Source organism: Gossypium arboreum, chromosome 10, assembly GCF_025698485.1.
Source record: "Gossypium arboreum isolate Shixiya-1 chromosome 10, ASM2569848v2, whole genome shotgun sequence".
Taxonomy (NCBI): Eukaryota; Viridiplantae; Streptophyta; class Magnoliopsida; order Malvales; family Malvaceae; genus Gossypium; species Gossypium arboreum.
The window spans coordinates 10,253,137-10,273,336 of record NC_069079.1 but is presented as its reverse complement, the minus strand read 5'-3'; the positions used below and the strand labels follow the sequence as shown (position 1 = coordinate 10,273,336).

General features: G+C 32.2%; 1 protein-coding gene and 1 long non-coding RNA gene across 4 annotated transcripts; both read left to right on the top strand.

Moving 5' to 3' along the window:
• Window positions 1-11,491: 11,491 nt before the first annotated feature.
• On the top strand, window positions 11,492-19,601 carry LOC108487614 (uncharacterized). Of its 3 annotated transcripts, XM_017791999.2 has the most exons (8): window positions 11,492-11,616; window positions 11,788-11,882; window positions 12,559-12,626; window positions 13,193-13,306; window positions 18,457-18,625; window positions 18,944-19,093; window positions 19,190-19,227; window positions 19,352-19,601. In XM_017791999.2, exons 2-7 carry the CDS (start codon window positions 11,808-11,810, stop codon window positions 19,214-19,216), a joined length of 603 nt encoding a protein of 200 aa, XP_017647488.1. In that variant the 5' UTR covers window positions 11,492-11,616; window positions 11,788-11,807; the 3' UTR covers window positions 19,217-19,227; window positions 19,352-19,601. The 3 variants fall into 3 exon arrangements, with proteins under 3 accessions (XP_017647488.1, XP_017647487.1, XP_052876501.1); XM_017791998.2 differs by having other exon boundaries at window positions 19,190-19,601; XM_053020541.1 differs by having other exon boundaries at window positions 11,499-11,882; window positions 19,190-19,601.
• LOC128282348 (uncharacterized) lies at window positions 14,858-15,550 on the top strand. The gene is made up of 2 exons (XR_008272602.1): window positions 14,858-15,259; window positions 15,373-15,550. It is a non-coding gene; the product is annotated as an uncharacterized LOC128282348 (long non-coding RNA).
• Window positions 19,602-20,200: the final 599 nt, after the last annotated feature.

Here is a 20,200-nt window from a genome sequence, read left to right as displayed (position 1 = left end):
GTTAAGGGCTACTATTGCAACGCAAATACTCCAAAAAACAAAGAGAGAAAATTCTTTGGGTATGCAGACACAAATACGTAAATTAGCGTTTGTGTTTTGGTCTGTCATAGTTGGGTTTGTGAGAAGTAAAGGGTTTTGTGTATTATGTTTAAAATGTATTCTTAGATTTTTTAATATTCTGATTTTTTTTTTGTTGAATATGAGAAATGAAGATTGGGGGTTGTGATTTTTTCCGATGGGTTGAAGATAACATTGACAGGATGGATTCAACTGTAAAAGAACAAAAATGCACAATTGATGAAATAATGCTTCAAAATAAGATGTTATTGAAAAAAAAAACAAGAGATTAAGACTTGAGAATGATGAGCTCAATATTTGACGAAATGCAAAGAATGCGATTGAAGGTAACTCGTTTGGAAGAGAAGATAAAATTGTACAAGGCTAAAATGTCAATGAACAACAAAGTAATAGTTGCTTATAAGTTGCTAATTGTATTGTGGATGATGTTTTTGAGTTCTCTTGCTTGTAGATGGTGAAATGTTGTCCATGTATTTGTTGCATTAGTTAAGAATGAATGGAAAAAAAATTTGTTGTTGTAGAAGTATATACAGATATTAAAATTAACATCAACAAAATAGAACCATCCATTACAACCATCATATATAAAGGATCAACATAAACTAACTTTCAAAATACAACCATCAAAATAATCCAACAAAATAAGACTATCAAATTATTTATCGTATCTTAAAAAAATAAAACCATCAAATTATCCATCATATGTTAACTAAAAAAATCATATTGACAACAACTATCTCCATGACGTACGATTTTGCTTGGGTGGATCTTTGGACTTAGCTTTTGTTGTATTCTTACTTTCTTAAGTCCTACCAGCAGTTTCATTGTTGTTACTTCCCTTCTTTTTGTTAGTGCACTTGGTTGGAGCAGTCACCATGGTTTCTCCTATCATGCCAAGCTGCAATGCATAAAATATATAATTAAAAAATGTGTCGCACTCACAAAATATAATAAGCATAACATTTCAACAAATTGTAACTTACATTTAAAATTTGTTGCCTTATCCTCTCATTACTATATAACCCAATCCCTTGCACAACTTGTTTTCCCCTGCTACTTAGTCTTGTAAGTATTTGTTGTGTTGAAGAGGTTGGCATGGTCGGAAGAGTTGGCTATGTTGAAGGAGTTGGTGGTGATGATACAGATGCTTCGGATGTAATTATTTAAGAAGGACTGGTGAGCCAGTGGAGCTGATGCAAGAGTAGGTATACTCTGGAAATTTAACATGTTAGGAGTTCTTAAATTAGCCAAAAATTGCATTAAAATCTTAGTCATCAAAACACTTACACCAGATGAAGTTTGACAGCTTCTGGAGTTGTGTCAAACTAAGGAACTCTTGTGACATTTTGTCTTCCTCTCTTCTAAACAGTTTGTTCCCACTCATCTCTCCCTCTTCTTCAATATGTTTTTTTTTCTAGGCATTTTCCTTGGAATAAGGGAGGAGTCACTTGGTCTCATATTGGTTTTCAACCAATTTTTCACTTGGGACAATAGGCAATACAAAGCCATGTAATTTTTTAAACACATCTTTTTTAAACCCTTTATAGGCAAAATCAAAAGTATCAGCTTTTTTCCACAAAAATAGTTGCAACAGCATGTGGACATGGGATGCTAGTGAGATCCCATCTCCTAAAACTACATGACCATTAAAATAAGTCAACAGCTACAACATCACCAAAGTTTGTCACTTCAAACCCTTCTGCTCCATTCCATTTAACATGATAATATGAACTTATTTGGATACTCTTGTGTAACTTCTCACATATCTTAGGACAAAATTGATCATTCCAATTTTTACATTGGCCAAATTGTTTATAATCATACCCATTACATACTGTCTAATTTCTTCTAACATGAAAATGATAGACATTAACCTAGCTCCAAAAATTGTTGCATTAAAAGACTCAGTAAAATTGTTGTCAGTTGTATCACATATAGACCTACCAAAAAAGAAAAAAGCCTTTGACCATTGCTCAAGATAAGACCTAAGTAGACTTATCTTAGCACTATGTTTGATACGGTTAATCTTTTCAATATGATCTTTAAAGTCAGCAGTAATATATGATTTGCATGCTCCTCAAAATGCTTGTTGCAAGTCTCCTTCAGGATTTTCTTTCCTCCAATTGGCATATAAATGCCTTGCACAGACTCTGTGCTCAACCCTTGGCAACAACTCAGATATCTCTTCCATCAATCCCTAAATGCAAATAAACACAGTTGTATTAGATGGTCGATTTTATAAATTAAGTACGGTAGGACAAACTATTTAAGTGATGTCCCTAACATACCTTTTGTTTATCAGTTATGAACCTGAATCTAGAACCATCACCAATTTGTAAATTTGAAATAAGATTATTAAGAAACCAACACTATGTTTCTTTGTTTTCGTTCCCCACAACTGCCCATGAAATAGGATAGATTTGGTCATTTTCATCTCTCCCCACAATAGATAAAAGTTCCCCCTTGAATCTTCTATTCAACAAGTATCCATCTAGATAAATAAAAGGTTTACAACACTCCAGAAACCCTTTTCTCAATGCACTAAACCCTACATAAAATCTCATAAACCTAGGAACCTCAATAGGGTTGATCTTTCTACCACCACCTCTATATTACCATTTAGATCTGTCTTTCTAAGTGCATTTGCATAGTCCCATAGTCTACTAAACTCATAGCTTACCCTTCCATTGATCTCCTCCAGTGCCCATCTCCTAGACTGCTAAATGTACCCCTATTCAGATAAACTTTCAACTCTTTCTTGGATAGTTTCTGCATATTAGTTAACTTCAACTTTGGAATCACTCTGATTTTACTTAAGAAATGCTCTCCAACAAACTTGTAAGATTTCATTTTGTTCTTAAAACTTATTAAACACTCGTGGGTTTCTATAAATTTTTTTATATTGTAAAATCCATCACTATTATCTACAACAACATATATTATAAAAGGGCATCCATCTTCCCTACAACTAGCCCTACTCCTCCCATTTTCATTCCTAAGATAGACAATATCAAACATCTTTTTTACTGCATACTTTGCTAAAGCAGTTTTGAATTCCTCTGGTCTTCTCAACATCGTACCAAACTTTAAATGTGGGTTTGGGTTATTAGGATCAAAACATACATGTCGACTTCTCCTACAAGCTATCTCACCATCTGATTCACTTCCATAAGACCCCAAATCTGATGAATCAACATAATTAGTTCCCCTACTTGATGGATCTGAAACCTCACCATTTTTCTCTCCCTTTTCACTACCTTCATCTACCTTTGGACCCTCACTGTTAACCCTATTTGCTTTTTCTTTTTGGTTTTTTTTCTTGCCTTTATATTTTATATACTAAGCCTTGATATTTTTCACCTTTTCATCTTCAGATTCTACCCCTAAAACCCCTTTACTGCCCAATGAGTTGTCTGCATCACTAGTCCAACTACTTTCAGAACTTTCCCCACTTTCAACACATGCATCCCTACTTCCACCCATCTCTGGCCCCATATTAGATTCCCTACCTAACTTGATAAATGGTTCCCTAGCCCCACCATTAACTGTAACAGTCTGATTTAAACCCTAATTGGAATAGTAGTTTTGGGACCACAAATTCGAGTCAGAAAAATATTTTAATATTATTTTTGATGTCTATAGCATGTTAAATTATATGTGTGAAAATTTTAGCGTTTGTGTGCTCAATTTAATTAAAAGAACTTAATTGTGTAAATGCAAAACTAGCATGCTTTATGTAAAGGTACCTATTTGCTATGGCTTTTATTATATGATGTCTTTATGTTGTAATTTTACCATAGAAATTATGAGTGGACGATTTAGACATGTAACATATGGTTTAATAATTAATTTATAAAGGTTAATATGGTAAATATGTTAATTAATGATAATATAATAAAACATTAAGTAAAGGTCATGCATTTTATTCATCTTGGTGGCCGAAAGTTAAAAGAAAGAAACCATAGTTGAGGTTTGAGCATTCGGCACATTTGGGGCTTAATTTAGGTAAGTTTTAAGCTCGTTTTTTTTTTATGATTTTTATGTTTTTGAGATCGTTGCTTCGTGTTTTAGCTAGCCCATGCCTTGATTTTCGGATTTGATGATGATTTTGTGTTTTTCCATTGTTATTAGCTTGATGATTTTTGTGTTTGATGATGAAAAATAAATATATGTTCTTAGATTGTCATGTTTAATTAAGTGATTTTTAGTAAAAATGCCTATTTAGGATTAAATTGTGAATTTTGTAAATTGAGTGGTCAAAATGTGAAAGAAACATGTTGCTATAAGCCTTAGTAAAATTCAGCTATACTAGAGTTTAATAAAATTATGTGTATTTTGTGTTTTATGAAATAGGGACTAAATTGTAAAAAAATAAAATGTTAGGGGCTAAAGTGAAAATTGCCCTTTTATGTGTTTTTGGGTGAATATGAGTACATGTGTGATTAAATAAGTCTAATTTATATTAATTTAGATCAAGAAAAGAGGAAATCGGAATTGGATCGAGGGAAATCTAAAGTTGTCGAATAGTCATTCCGGTCTATTTGTCTCCGTACGAGGTAAGTTCATAAGTAAATAATTGTTGTTAAATTCATATGAAAATGTATTTAACTGTGCCAAATTGAATTTTAATAACTACATATGTGTATGCCGAATTGATATAAGTATGGAAAAAGTAACTATCGAATTACAACGTTCAAAAGTCTCGTACGAGCCATAAGAATAGTTAGGATACATATGTCGACACAGGATTCCGATATGTGATTTTGAATAAGACCACATCTGGGACGTTGGCATTGATTTGAGATTTACGTGTAAGACCATGTCTGGGACGTTGGCATCGTATATGATTTCGTGTAAGACCCTGTCTGGGACAGTGACATCGATATTTGATTACATGTAAGACCTCGTTTGGGACGTTGGCATTGTACGAGTTTTCGAGCTATCTGAGTATCCTTATTGTTTTCGAATGATTCAACGGGCAATGTTAAGATGAGATTGAATGTGAAATTGAACCAAATGGCTCAGGTACGAGTAAGGTTTAAATGTTCATAGAAGTAAAGGCAAGTAAAGTGTTTACATGATTATATGAATTTACAAGCATGATAAATGTATATGTGGTTAAGATTGCTTGATTCAGCCTAGTTTAATTGAATTATATATGTTGTTGAAATGATTTATTTGCTTATGACTTACTAAGCTATTCAAGCTTACTCTGTGTGTGTACATTCATTGTTTTATAGATTTTGGAAGCTAGTTACGAGCTCGGGGATTGTCAAAGAAATCTGTCACACTATCAGTCGTTGTTTCGATATTTTAAAAGTTTGAACTTTGAACCTATGGCATGTTGTTTTGGTTGGACTTAAAAGTGGTATATATTTAGCCATGCGAAAATGGCTTGATCTTAATGCTAATGATCTAATGTTTAAATAATTTTGGTCATAGTATATGTGTGTGGTATGCTTAGTATATGAATTCTGTATGATGTAATGATATATATATGGCTTATGATTAGTTCATTTAGAAAGCTTGATACATGTGGTTGTTGAATGTGTTTGGGTTACAGATTGTTAATGACTTATTATTGAGATGCATAATTTGAAACATGAATTGATTTGAAAATTGTTTATAATCTAAATTATATATCCGGTCATGTGATGAAATATAGGTGATGGTTATAAGCTATTTATGATTCGACAGTGGTGTTTAAATCATGTCATTAAGTGTTCCATTATATGTTAATGTTAAAATTGTGGTATTGGACATGTGTGGACTAAGTTAGGCTATGAAGATTTGATTAAGGAATGTGGTTTTTGTGTCCGTTTGAAATGGCATGCTTGCATGGGTAATTTGGTTTAGAAATGATAAATAATGTGTATATATATATTCGGCCAAGGCTTTGGACTCATAAGGATAAGTATTTGATATGGTATATAGCATAATTATATAATTATATTATGTATTGAATGTTGTCATGAATGACCGAATATGTATTCAATTGATTAGGTTGTGGTTGACTGATTAGGTACGAAAGGTTAAGGAAGACAATGAATATTCTACTTGAATGTTTTGGTCAGTTTATTTGGGTAGCTAAGAAGGTTAAGTTGATGATATATTTGGCATATGCTAGGTAGAATATTTATATACATATCCATGATATGCTTTGCTGTGGTTAGGTAAACAAATGTCATAATGATAGGTTAATTAGATAGCCGAATAAATAGTAAGATGAAAGGTTAGATATATGTAATTTGGTTTGGTAATTGAGTACACTAAGGTTGCATATGAGTTTAAATATTAGTTGGTCTGAGTTAAGAAATGGTACGTTAATATTTGACAAATGAAATAGACATATTGGTACATATTTGCTATATGAAATGAAATGATATATGTTTGCATATTTTGAAGTACGCGCATATAATTTGTAAAATAATAAGTTATCTTGTACTTAGATTATTCGAATGTCATAAATGAGAAGTATACATATATGATTCGAATGGTGGAGTTATAAAGCATGTGAATTATGACTGTTCTGGGATGTACTTTGGTCAGTAATGCCTCGTAACCTTAATCCGGTGACGGATACGGGTGAGGGATGTTACATTAACTCTCTCATTAAAACTTAAATCTTCATTACAATTTGGTTTCCCAACCCTAATATTTACTTGCCTTTCCCTAAAGGCAAGCAGCAACATGGTATCAACAACAACATTAGGTATGTCTACCTTGTGTTCAACATATACATGTATGGACCTTATTTTTCTAATATGGCTAATCATTGCTATGAATGATGAATTATCATAACAAACACTAAGTCCGTTACTAAAATTAGAGGTGAGCATGGGTCGGGCAACCCGGCCTGGCCCGAAGGCCCGCCCGAAATGTGGGAGGGTTTGGACAAAAATATAGGCCCAAAAAATGAACTTAGACAAAAAAATAAGGCTCCTTTAAAAAATGGGTCGGGCCTCGAGTAAGGCATTTTTGGCCCGGGCCCAGCCCGAATTCACTAATTGACAAAAAAATTGATTTTTTAATATTATTTTCTTGTTATTTTCTCCCTATTTTACTACCATTTTACTATTATATTGCTACTATTTTGTTGTTATTGTTTGGGTATTGTATAAAACTTATTTTATTGTTAATTTTGTTATTATTCTAAAGACATTTGTTAAATTTGTTATTATTTTAGAGACAATTTCTTGTTAAGTTTCATCTATCTTAGTATTATTTAAGTATACATATTTTTAAAATTTACTTTCAATTTGTTGGGAAATATTTATTTTGATGTTTTTAGTATTTTGATATATTATATATTTTTAAAATTATATAAAATAATATAAAAATTAATATGGGCGGGCTAGGTCCAGCTTGGGCAAAATTTTAGGCCTATTTTTTTGGCCGAGCTCGGGCCTAGCAAACGAGCCTAAATTTTTAGTCGAGCCTGGCATGACATGGCCCTGCCCAGCCCATGCTCACCTCTAAAATCTATCCTACCGTCACAATATACAAAGTTCCTCATAGCTCTATACCCAGCTTCCACTACCATCTCACACAAAGTGTAATAACACAAAAAATCTAGGTCAAAATCCCATTGCAGCACTTCCCCTCCTATATAGCCTGCACAAGGGTTTGTGACAAAAGTTCCAGCCAAATGTATATGCACCAAACATTTATCTCAAGACATAATAAAACACTGCACATACATAATATAAACTGTAATATACATACATGATATACATACATATTATAAACAGTAATAAACATAACAAACATAAAACAATAATATGCATAACATACATAATAGACTGATCTTTCAGCCTCAATTGGTTTAACCCTTGAAATAAATTTGCTTCAGTATGGACTTCTCTGCATACACACAAATGTCAACGAAAAAAAATAGAAATTAGTTATAATACAAATAAAATATCTAAACAACAAAAAACAAAACAAAAAGTTGTCAATAAAATATCTAAATCAGTTATAATAAAAAAAAAGTTAAATATTCTTTAAACCAGAAAACCGAATGTTCCCAATAAAAAAATTGTCACTTTCTGAGAATGAGTCAAAAATAAAAAGTTTCTACTTTTAAAAAAGCACACAATAAAATGCACATCGATGATGAAAAATGCTTTCTATATAGGTAAAAATAGTAATCCAATCAACAAAAAGTTATGTTGTGTAATCAATAATGAAGAAAAAACCCAGAAAGGTTGAGTCAAATACTTGTAATCGATGCTAAAATAGGACAGTCTTGATTCGAATACCACAAATGGCTGAGTAATTGAAAAGGCTGACTAATCGACGATGAAACTATGCTTCTTTCAGTGAGATAGTGAAGAATTTTTTAGATGGTTAGGTAATCGAAAGGGTTTTTCTGATCGCTGAAAGATGGAACTGAAAAGCTTTCTCGCACAAATGTTGAAGGATGGAAACAGGACTGGTGAAAGGATTCAATGTCAATAAAATAAAATTAGATATGGCTTTTGATGTTCAAGGATTATCCAAAAGGTTTCTTAAGCAATCAAAAAGATTTTTGTTCCAATCGATTCAGTAACAGATGGAAAACATTTAGTTTTTTTTTATTTTAATAAATAATTTTTTAATTCTTTTTTTCAAATGAGTAGGGTCAACACGGGTCAAAAGGGTCTTGGGAGTGCGACACATAGCGGTGCATGAGTGGCCAGAGTTGCCATGTCAGTAAAATCTTAACGCTATTAGGCTCCGGTACCAAACGAGTGGATGGAAAAAAAGTCAGGATACCAATATGGGACAAAAAAATCACAGGTACCAATCTGAGAGAAGTGGACAAGTTCAGTTACTAATTTTATATTTAACCCTTTTTAATTTTATTTGGTCTTTGCATAATTTTTTTGTCTTCATCCCGGACTTATTATGCTAGATTTATAAGAATAAAAAAAATTTAAAAATGAAAAATTGACAAGCAAGAAGTCTTAATTTGCAATACATATTTTTAGAATATTATATAAATAATTTAATTATGATTTAATTTTTATTTTGATAATATTTAAATTTGTAAAATAATGATATATTTTGAATGATGTTATGTAAAATATGATATGAAATAAATTTAAAAATTTAAACATATAAAGTCAAATACAATGATAATCAATAAGTATAAGGATAAAATATATTACATTCTTAAAGAAAAATTTGAGATCAAATTATAAGAATAATATTATTGAAAAAATAATCATAAATTTTAAAAGTTTTAATTTTGATAAACCCTAAAATAAATATAAATGATAGCTCTGAAAAGTGTAAAAAAAAAAAAAAACCTAATGGTGCACATTTTTGAAATAGATGAACAATAGGGGTGTTGAAATTTGGTGGGCAACCCTCGGAACAATAATAAAACCTATGAAAATGCGATTCCTTATCATCATTGATCATCACGTCATTAACAAACAAACGCATGTTTTGTAATAAAATTAATGATATGTGGTGCCATGATTGATCAAATAATCAAAAAGAAAAAGGAAAGGGCTCATTGATAATGACAACAAACTAGACCTTGTTGGCCTTTTGTCCTTTACAATTAAAAAAAGTTGCATGTGAGTAATTTGTTGAAATTTGGTTTTAATTTGGATTCTAACCAAATTATTGTTATTTTTAGCTCATCATTCCAATGTTGAAACTTCTTTACTTAGTGGGTATGTTATTCTTGAAACGATTGGTCAAAGTTTTCTTTTCTTGAATTAAAATATAAAATTATATTAAATATGAGAAGTTATTGGTGCGTAATAATAAAAATAAACTTATCAGAAAATAATTGGTAGATAGTTTTAAGATATATAATCATATCATTTTTTTAAGGTTATATTTATTCACTTATAATTTGGTGTATAAAAAATTATTGATAAATGAACCTCGAGGATATGAAATCCAGTAACTGTCTATGTTTTGCACTGACAAAAACAATTCATTGAACATTGAGAGAAGGCAAGAGTATCAAATTCTATAAATAATTTCTGTAACAATTCTTTATAAAATAATCTTTTAATATTAGAAGATGGGGAGAATAAAAAAACTTTTGTTTCTAATGTTTTGGATGTGTCTTAGTATGTTTTGCAAATGACATTTGTCTCCTATTTATAGAAATTCTGACGTCTCTTTTTAGAGACATAACTATCCAATAGATGTCTATTTGGATAGTCACCTCTAGAACATAACTATTCATTAGATATTGAATAATCATATATCTATTTGTTAATAATCAAGTACAATAACAAAAGGCATAACTCATCACTTTTGAATAGTAATAACTCCTGATTAATAATCAAGCGTTATAACTTTTGGTTATTTATAACCTTTCATTTGCAACTATTAGAATACTATATATATATATATATCTTGAAAATGTTTCAACAATCTCTCCCAATTTTCAAAATATTTTAGATTTTGATAATCTTGAAAATCAATTGCATAAATGAATGTGTCTTACGATTGAACTTAGTGAAAACATGTTAAAAGTTAATTAAAATTGCATGAAAAACTATGTTTTGAACTAGCTATTTTATTTTATTAACTAAACACATCTCACACAATGATTTTAACACCAATCAATGCACATTATCTCGGAACACTAGCATGGTCATGTGTTTGTAACATCTTTTCATGAGTAATGATAGAGTTAAACCCTTGAACTCCTAAAAGTGGCCACACTCACATAGGTATATCTCATTAAGAGGGTTCATGTAATTATGCTTTAAAATGTTTATGTTACGGGTCTATTAAGAGTATAATACTCATCATTCCCTTTACCATTATGAGTACTTAGCACTTGTTACCTTGTGATAATATATTATACATTATTTAATAGTGCTAGCAATCACATGCAAACGATGTACTTTGTCTTTGTCTCATTGAACTTAAGACTTGATGTTATATCATAGGCGACTCGAATATAATAGGCTTGTACTTCATCCCTAAATTTCAAATTTTCAACATAGCCATGCTAATAATGTATATCATATGGTGAAACTTCATATTTATTTGTGCCTTGAAATTTCATAAGACCAACATTCCTACCATGATTATCCATTCTTTAGCAAAAGAATGCTATCAAGGATATTGTTTGTACAATTATTAATTTACGGTAATAACTTTATCTTTTCTCATCATGATGGTTTCATATTTGTTCACTTTCGCATTTCTTAAAATCTAAGAAATTAAATATTGAAAAATAATAAAACATTACCTATCCTGTTACAGTATTACACTATGGATTAACATTTAAATTAAGTGAAATTTTATGATTTATTAATTTTAATAAAGAACAAATTAACTTTATATCATTCTTATTTTTCAATAAGACAGACAGATTAAAGCCTACTATAGGGACAGTGATCCAAGTATGAATACTTGGCCCAAAACATATTAAATGCCCAAAACGCTTCAATGGCGCTAATTTTAAAAATTAAAACATCACCCGCCAAATTCTCCACCCTGCTTTCAGATCCAAACAAAACAAAACTTAGTACTTTTATTTCCACTTTCTCTTCTCCCAAACACCCAGAATAGGTATTTAAACTTCATTTTTCAGTTTCACAGAAACCCATTTTTTACTGTTTCTTTGTTCTCTGTTCGCGTAGTTCTTAAATCATAATCATTTGCTTATTATTATTATTATTATTATAAAATAATTATGCAACGTGTTCGGAGAAATGTCTCAAAGAAAGTTGGGTTTTGAAGGTGAAATATATAATTGAAAGATGCACGGAAGAAAGGCGTACGAGCTGGTGAAAGAGTTTGCCGATGGTGAAAAAGGGCATCTCAAGATTTTCAATGTAAGGCTCTTGGCTTGCTCATTTTATTTTGTTGAAATTAGTTTTAATTGCACATTTAAAATGCTTCAGGGTTGAACGAACAAAGTTGAATAGAAAATTTGCTTGATGGGAATGCTTTTCTCTTTGAATTTGGGTGTCTTTCATAGCACTATTTGCTTAAGTTATAGGCTAAATTATAATATTTCTGAAAATCGGCTGTTTATTTCTCAAAGTGACGTTAATTCTGGAGGATCAAGTTTTTGGATCTTTAAAATTCTTAGTAGTTTAGTTTTAGATATATTCTTTACATGATCGGTATGGATTCCAGATTTTTGCACGCCAACAATAGCATAATTTTGAGAACATTTTCTTTTTGCTGCGTGAAATGCTGAGAGAATTCTACTATTCATCAATTTTCAAGACAATTTTCCTAGAAAAGTGTCAATTTTTGTTGGAATGCATCCATCTTTTCTTTTCCTGATTTGCCTGTCTGCCTTTCCCCAGGCCGGCCAGCCCCCAGTTTTATTGATATTCAAGCCCTAACTCATTATACTCGTTATTCTTGAACCTTCAGCTAGAGGGATTCGTTTTATTTTTTTTTCCTTCTTATTTAACGTTTGCGTCAAAGTTGTGTTTAATTCTATTCATGCTGAGTGTTTTCTTCCTATTTATTGTTGTATGGGATGTGATCATGCAGAATGAGCTGTTTGAACGAGTGATTGAAGAGTGCAATGAACATCATAATGCACTTCAGTCATTGATAAGGTAATCCCGTTTCGCTACTTTGCTTCTTTATCCTTTTGTTTTTGTTGGTCCTTCCTAATCCCCTCAGTTTGTAATTACATCTGCTGAACTTAGATGGTACTGCCTTGTCCATTTTTAGTCAACTGACCAGCATCTGATTTAACTGACCAGCATCTGATTTAACCTCTATGCTCCAAGTGTCTCATAGCACCTTCTATAGATTTAATTCTGTATATTCTGGAAATTTCTTTAAATAAAAAAGAAAATAATCTTGGATATGATGGTAGTTAAAACTTTAATGTAGCATTCGTGTTAACTAGTGGACTTTTATCTTTATTCTCGATTCTATGCATACTAATTCCAGTAGGTTGTATATATGAACTTTTACCAGCTCTTGAGGTTGAAAAGTGATTGCAATGAGATATTCTGTCTAAAGTTTTTGGTTACGCTGACACTGATGAACTTACAATGCACTCTTTGAGATGCCACTTATTTTTATTTTGGGGAGATTGGTTGGGTTTAGAATTTAGTAGCAAATTTCCGTCGCCCAAATATTCAGCTCCTTAACATGATTTATGTTATGATAGGAAAATGCAAGAGGAGGGACTGGAAGTCCAAACGGCTAGAAATGCAGAACACTATGGAGCACTCATTCACCACCTCTCTCTAATTCGCAACAAGCGTTGCCTAATGGCATATGTGTAAGTTTCTCACACCTTATGCTGTCATTCCCTAGTTTACATGTTGAGATGTGGTTTCTTACCATAACCTAATATTATGCTTGAAAGATTTCAAGAGAGCTTTGAATAAAATTGTACTTCTCTTATTAACTAAAGAATTGAACTTAAATAGAGAAAAAAAAGTCCTAATCCTAATTGGGAAAATAGTTCCCTTATTCTAATAAACTACTAAAACATAAAAAGAAAATAGTTCCCTTATTTTAGTAAACTACTAAAAGATAAAATAAAAATATTTCTAGAATATGAATAAAACTTATCTATCCAAATAAGATTTATTTACCTAAATAAATTTAAAATATATACATATTTCAACACCCTCCCTCAAGTTGGTGCATATATATCAATCATGCCCAACTTGCTTACAAGAAAATTAAAGCTTGTCTCAGAGAGTCCTTTGGTGAGTATGTCAGCAATCTGTTGTTTTGAAGGAACAAATGGCATGCACACTTGGCCTTCTTCAATCTTTTCCTTAATAAAGTGTCTATCAATCTCAACATGTTTAGTTCTCATCATGTTGGATGGGTTGTGAGCAATGCTAATGGCGCTTTGCTATCACAAAGACAACTTCATTGGTGAAGTTATTGGTTTCCTCACTCTTCCATAATTCTTTTAATCAAACCATTTCACAAATTCCTTGAGCCATTGATCTAAACTCACCTCTGCACTACTTCTTGCTACAACAGTTTGTTTTTGCTTCGCCAAGTCACAAGGTTTCCCAAACAAATGTACAGATCCTGATGTAGATCTTACATCTCATTATTGAGCCCGCCTAATCTGCATCAGATAAGCTTCAATTCTTCTTTGTTCGGATTTCTTGAAGAATAAGCCCTTTCCCGGTGAACTCTTCAAGTATCTTAAAATTCAAAACACTGCTTCTTCATGTTCCTCCATTGGGGAGTGCATAAATTGACTCACTAAGCTTACTGCAAAAGCTATGTCTGGCCTTGTATGTGATAAGTAAATTAACTTACCAACTAATCTTTGGTACTGCACTTTATCAACTAATCGACCTTTATTTTCAAATTTTACATTTGGATCAATTGGTGTGTCCGCTGGGCGGCAACCACTCATCCCAGCCTCTTTTAAAAGATCAATCACATAGTTTTTTTGAGAGACCACAAGACCTTTCTTTGATCGAGCAACTTCCATTCCAAGAAAGTATTTCAAAGGACCCAAGTCTTTGATCTCAAACTCCAATGCTAGATGCTCCTTGAGACGTCTTATTTCATCCACATCATCTCCTGTAAGAATGGTATCATCGACATAAACTATAATAACAGCTATTCTACCTTTTTGTGAATGTCGATAGAACATTGTGTGATCAGCTTGCCCTTGTGAGTAACCTTGTTTTTTAACAACTTGAGTGAATCGTTCAAACCAAGCTCGAGGAGACTGCTTCAGACCGTATAAAGATTTCTTGAGTTTACATACTCGAGTTCTAAATTTTTCTTCAAAACTTGGAAGAGGATCCATGTAAACTTCTTCTTCAAGTTTTCCATTTAGGAAAGCATTCTTCACATCTAGTTACTGTAAAGACCAATCAAGATTAACAGCAATTGATAAAAGAACTCTGACGGAATTTAATTTGGCCACTGGAGCAAATGTTTCAAGATAATCTATCCCGTATGTTTGAGTGTACCCTTTTGCTACCAACCGGGCTTTGTATCTATTTAAACATCCATCTGGTTTGAATTTGGTTGTGAACACCCATTTACAGCCCACTGTTTTTTTCCCTACAGGTAATTTCATTGTTTCCCATGTACCTGTTTTCTCAAGAGCACGCATCTCCTCTAAAATAGCCTCCTTCCACTCAGGAACCTGTAAAGCATCTTTCACATTTTTTGGTATTTGGACAGTATCGAGACACGAAACAAAGGTTGAGAATGTCGAAGATAAGGCTTTATAGGATACAAAGTTAGACATGGGATATTTGACAATATTTCTAACACCTTTTCTTTTGGCAATTGGAATATCTAAATCAGAAAATTCATTGGCTGGATTATGAGCTTTACCTGGGCTTTTGACAGGATCTTGCGGGTCGGATTCTTGGTGATGAATCTGGTGGATTCCACTTTCTTGATTTCGATTTCTTCTTGAGTAAACAATTAACTCCTTTGTTTGTTCTTTATTTTCATGATCAGACTCTACACCTTCATCCTCCTTTTCATTAACATTAACATCATTAATTTTTGTGTTAATTATAAATTCGCCTTCCCCATTATTAGAATCCCTATGTTGTATATTCCTAGTCTCTTCTTGATCAATTATAGAATCTTCTTTAGTATAATTCCCTCCCTGAAGATTAGAATGAAAATAAGATTTTGTTTCAACAAATGTGACATCCATGGTAACTATAATCTTCCTATCAATTGGATCATAATATTTGTAACCCTTTTTATTAGAAGCATAACCAACAAAGACACATTTTTTTGCTCTAGGATCTAGTTTACCTTGGTTGTGAAGATGAACAAAAACACTACATCCAAAAACTCGAAGGGATAAATCTGTAATCAATTTAGAGTTAGGAAAGTTATCTTTAAAGAGATTAAAAGGAGTTCTATAATTTAGAATTTTATTGGGCATTCTATTAATAAGATATGTAGCTGTTAACAAGGCTTCGCCCCAAAGATAACGTGGTACTTGACTAGTGAATATTAAGGCTCTAGTTACTTCCAAAAGATGTCGGTTTTTTCTTTCTGCAATCCCATTTTGTTGTGGTGTATTTGTACAAGAACTTTGGTGGACTATTCCATGTTTGGTTAAGAAAATACCTAATTGGTCGCTAAAAAATTCCCCACCATTGTCAGTTCGAAATACTTCTATTTTCACACCAAATTGTGTTTTCACCATAGCATAAAAAGACTGAAACACATTTTTAACTTCGGACTTATCTTTTAATAAAAACACCCAACAAAGTCGAGTATGATCATCAATAAATGTGACAAACCAATGTTTTCCTGAAAAAGTCGAGACTCTTGAAGGTCCCCAAACATTACTATGAATTAACGAAAAAGGTTTGGAGGCTTTATATTTTTGAGGTGGAAAGAATGACCGATGATGTTTAGCCAATTCACAAAATTCACAATGATATGAAGAAGGACTTTTATTTTTAAATAGATTAGGTAACAAATATCTTAAATAATAAAAATTAGAATGTCCAAGCCTATAATGCCAAATCATAATCTTATCAAAATCAGAAACAGAATTTAAACATAAAGTAGTTGTTGGTTGACTTAGATGGTCGTATTCAAGAAAGTAAATTCCACCAAATTCTTTAGCATTGCCAATCATCCTCCCCGAGACCATGTCCTAAAACTTACACATAGAGGAGTCAAATATAACATGACAATTTGAGGACTGGGATAATTTACTGACCGATATGAGATTACAAGCTAAATTTGGCACATGTAAAACATCATGTAAAACCAAGGAAGATGAAATTTTAACAGTGCTTTTCCCGGCTATTGCCGAGAAGGACCCATCTGCTACTTTGATCTTTTTGTTTCCTGCGCAAGGTGTGTAAGTTCAAAAAAGAAAATGACTGCTAGTCATGTGATCACTAGCTCCAGAATCAACGATCCATGTGTTTGTTTTACAAGGCTTGACACTGAAAAAAACAGAAAAATCAGCACTTGATTGGGCAAAAGAGGAAGAAGGATTATTGGATGAGTTAGGAATAGAAGAATTCATCTGAAATTGTAGTGATTGAAAAAACTTGTGTAGATGCTCTAATTGTTCCTTAGTAAATGGAGACCCTTCCAGAGAACTTTGGCCCTCATAATTTCCATTAGTTGTTTGGAAAGCTCTGCTATCCCTTGATTGTGAACCACAACCATTGCCATTCTTTTTCCTTCCATTTGTCGGTTTCCCATGGAGCTTCCAACACGTTTCACGAGTGCCAATATTTTTTGCAGTGATCGCACCAAGGTTTTTTCTTTTTTTCACTATCATCATTATTTTTAATAGTTACAAGAGCAGAATTATCATCATTAACTTCAAACCCTGGCTTTAACATTACTTTTCTCCTTATCTCCTCTCTTCTAACCTCAGAAAAAATCTCACGAAGTTTTGGAAGCGGTTTTTTCCCTAGGATCCGAGATCTCACTTCATTAAATTCTTTATTTAAACCAGCCAGAAACAAATAAGCTCTTTCATTCTCTTCTTTTTTCATAGCTTTTACACCATCTCCGGGACACTCCCATTCATCATTATAACACTGATCCAGTTCTTGCCAAAGAGATATCATCTCATTATAATAAAGAGTAACTTCTTTTTCCCTTTGCCTAGCTTTCCACAGTTTTATTTTTAACTCAAAAATCTGTGAAGCGTTTTCTAAATTTGAATAGGTGTCTTTCACAGCGTCCCAAACATCTTTAGCAGTTGGGAGAAAAAGAAAAGGTTTACCTATGGAAGCTTCCATGGAATTAATAAGCCACGCAATTACCATAGAATTTTCTGACCTCCACTTGCTCATCTTTGGATCACCCACCTGTGGTTGCTCAACTTTTCCATTTAAATGACCTAGCTTGCCGCGCCCATCAATTGCTAATTTTACGGACTGCGACCATTCCAGATAATTCTTGCCATTCAACTTGTGAGATGTCAGTTGAAAAGAAAGGTGAGACGCCTCTGTCCCTTGAGTCATTGTACTCTCGGTAGTTGTTTCAACTGTAGAACTTTTTTCCTCTGTTTGATTGCTGGATTTCTTATCTCCAGTGAAGGCTGTTTTAACCATGATGTTACTAGAGATTTTAACCTAGCTCAGATGCCATGAAAGATTTCAAGAGAGCTTTGAATAAAATTGTACTTCTCTTATTAATTAAAAAATTGAACTTAAATAGAGAAAAAAAAGTCCTAATCCTAATTGGGAAAATAGTTCTCTTATTCTAATAAACTACTAAAACATAAAAAGAAAATAGTTTCCTTATTTTAGTAAACTACTAAAAGATAAAATAAAAATATTTCTAGAATATGAATAAAACTTATCTATCCAAATAAGATTTATCTACCTAAATAAATTTAAAATATATACATATTTCAACAATGCTGTCATTCCCTAGTTTACATGTTGAGATGCGGTTTCTTACCATAACCTACTATTTGTTACACAGGTACAACCGAGCAGAAATTATAAGAGAGTTGGCATGGAAAGTAGGGTTGCTTCATGAACTTCCAGGTGAAATTCAGGAAAAGTTCAGTGACTCAGAAGAACAGTATTTCAAAGATCATTCTAAGTCTTTGAAATCATACATGTCACAACTGAGCCTTGATGTGAATGTGGTAAGGTCTCTTATGAATTAAACACTTTACATGTAAGAACTTACAGCTCTGGGGTATCTCAATGCAAACCTTTGATTAAAATTTAGAAAGGGAACCCTTTAGAATATTATTTAGTTATTGATGTTACAACTAACAAATATACTGTTCCAATAATGAAAGATTCTGGTAAGTTGAACTGTATTTAAGCAAGTAATTGCAATGTAGTTAAACAGGAAACGGACTGTCTTCCACCATACAGATTTTATTCTCTCAGAAAGCATTATAAAGCATCTGTCACTGTTAATTAGATTGCAATGGCTAAAGTGCTTGGTTTGTTAGGATATGGTGCCTCCAAAAGATCCCTACATCAAGGTAAGGGTGCTTGAAGATTTGGGTAGTGGAATAATTCTCAGTGATAAATCTGCCAATTTTGCTCGTCACTCAATGCACTTTCTCAAACGAACTGATGCCGAGCAATACATTGCACGGGTGGGTGGCATTTTCCAGTTAGTTAGCTGTACTTGTATCATGAGAAGGGACTGCTATATCCTTATTGATTTCTAATTATTTTCCTTGTATCAATAGGGCTTAATGGAGGAGCTGACAGGCTGAACCTGAAAGAGGTATATCTGTGATGCATTCTCCCTCTTCTTAGGATAAAGATGTGTCATACTAATATTAATTCAGCAGCCACTACAGCACCCTAATACCAGACCTGTTTCTTCATTCTTTGTATGTGCACTCTAGCTCTTGGCAAGACTGATGTACCTTGAACAAGAAGAAAGAGAAGAAAGTTTTAGGTTATATTGTATCTAGATTATTTTCTGGTAATTGGTTTAAATAGTAACTAGAGAGGATCAATGTAAGGGATTTGGAAGGCTGCATAACATCCAAGACAAAGCGATAGGACTGAGTTATCTGATATTTATTGCTCGACTCAAATAGCTTATTAAGTTTTTTAATTAATATTACTTTCACCATTCTCTTTCCCGGGTTACTCTCTTCTTAAGGTGGTTAAATAATTCATGGTTACAAAACATTTTAAGCAAGCTGGAATTAATTCTGGATGGCCACCAGCCATTGTGCCAATCTCATTTGCCATAACTCTGCAACTTGTATTCATAAATGATAATTTTGAGGGGCAACACTAAAACTAATAGCCAGGCGTTAAAATTTACAACGATGCTGATATCCATTATTATAATTGTGAGATTAGGTGGTATAGATATTATTTAAATTGACACATTTGTCTAGGTGGAAAAGAAATATATATATACTGAAGGGAATAGAGTTTTTCTTTGGGGTGATTTTTTAAAAAAGGAACCATTTTTAAAATGTCTTGTTTTAATTTAAAATGAAGAAAAAAGGCTCTAATAAATATATGTTTTTATAGAATTTTATTTTATGTAGTTTAATTAAAGAGTTGTTGTTTGGTCGTGAGATAAAATTTAATTCATATTAAATAAAAATAATGCACATTTACAAATTTTACTAATAAAGTAAAAATAAAAACAAATAAATTAAAATTTTAATAATTCATGTGTTTTTGTATTTACATCGTATTTATATTATCTTTTATCTTTATATTTTTATTTT

What these genes read in the sequence shown, in the direction of transcription:
- LOC108487614 (XM_017791999.2), top strand. Translation starts at nt 11,808, where the DNA reads ATGCACGGAAGAAAGGCGTACGAGCTGGTGAAAGAGTTTGCCGATGGT. An exon ending in CGTTGCCTAATGGCATATGT is followed by an intron (nt 13,307 to 18,456) that starts GTAAGTTTCTCA and finishes TTTGTTACACAG; the next exon opens with GTACAACCGAGCAGAAATTA. An exon ending in TGAGCCTTGATGTGAATGTG is followed by an intron (nt 18,626 to 18,943) that starts GTAAGGTCTCTT and finishes TTGGTTTGTTAG; the next exon opens with GATATGGTGCCTCCAAAAGA.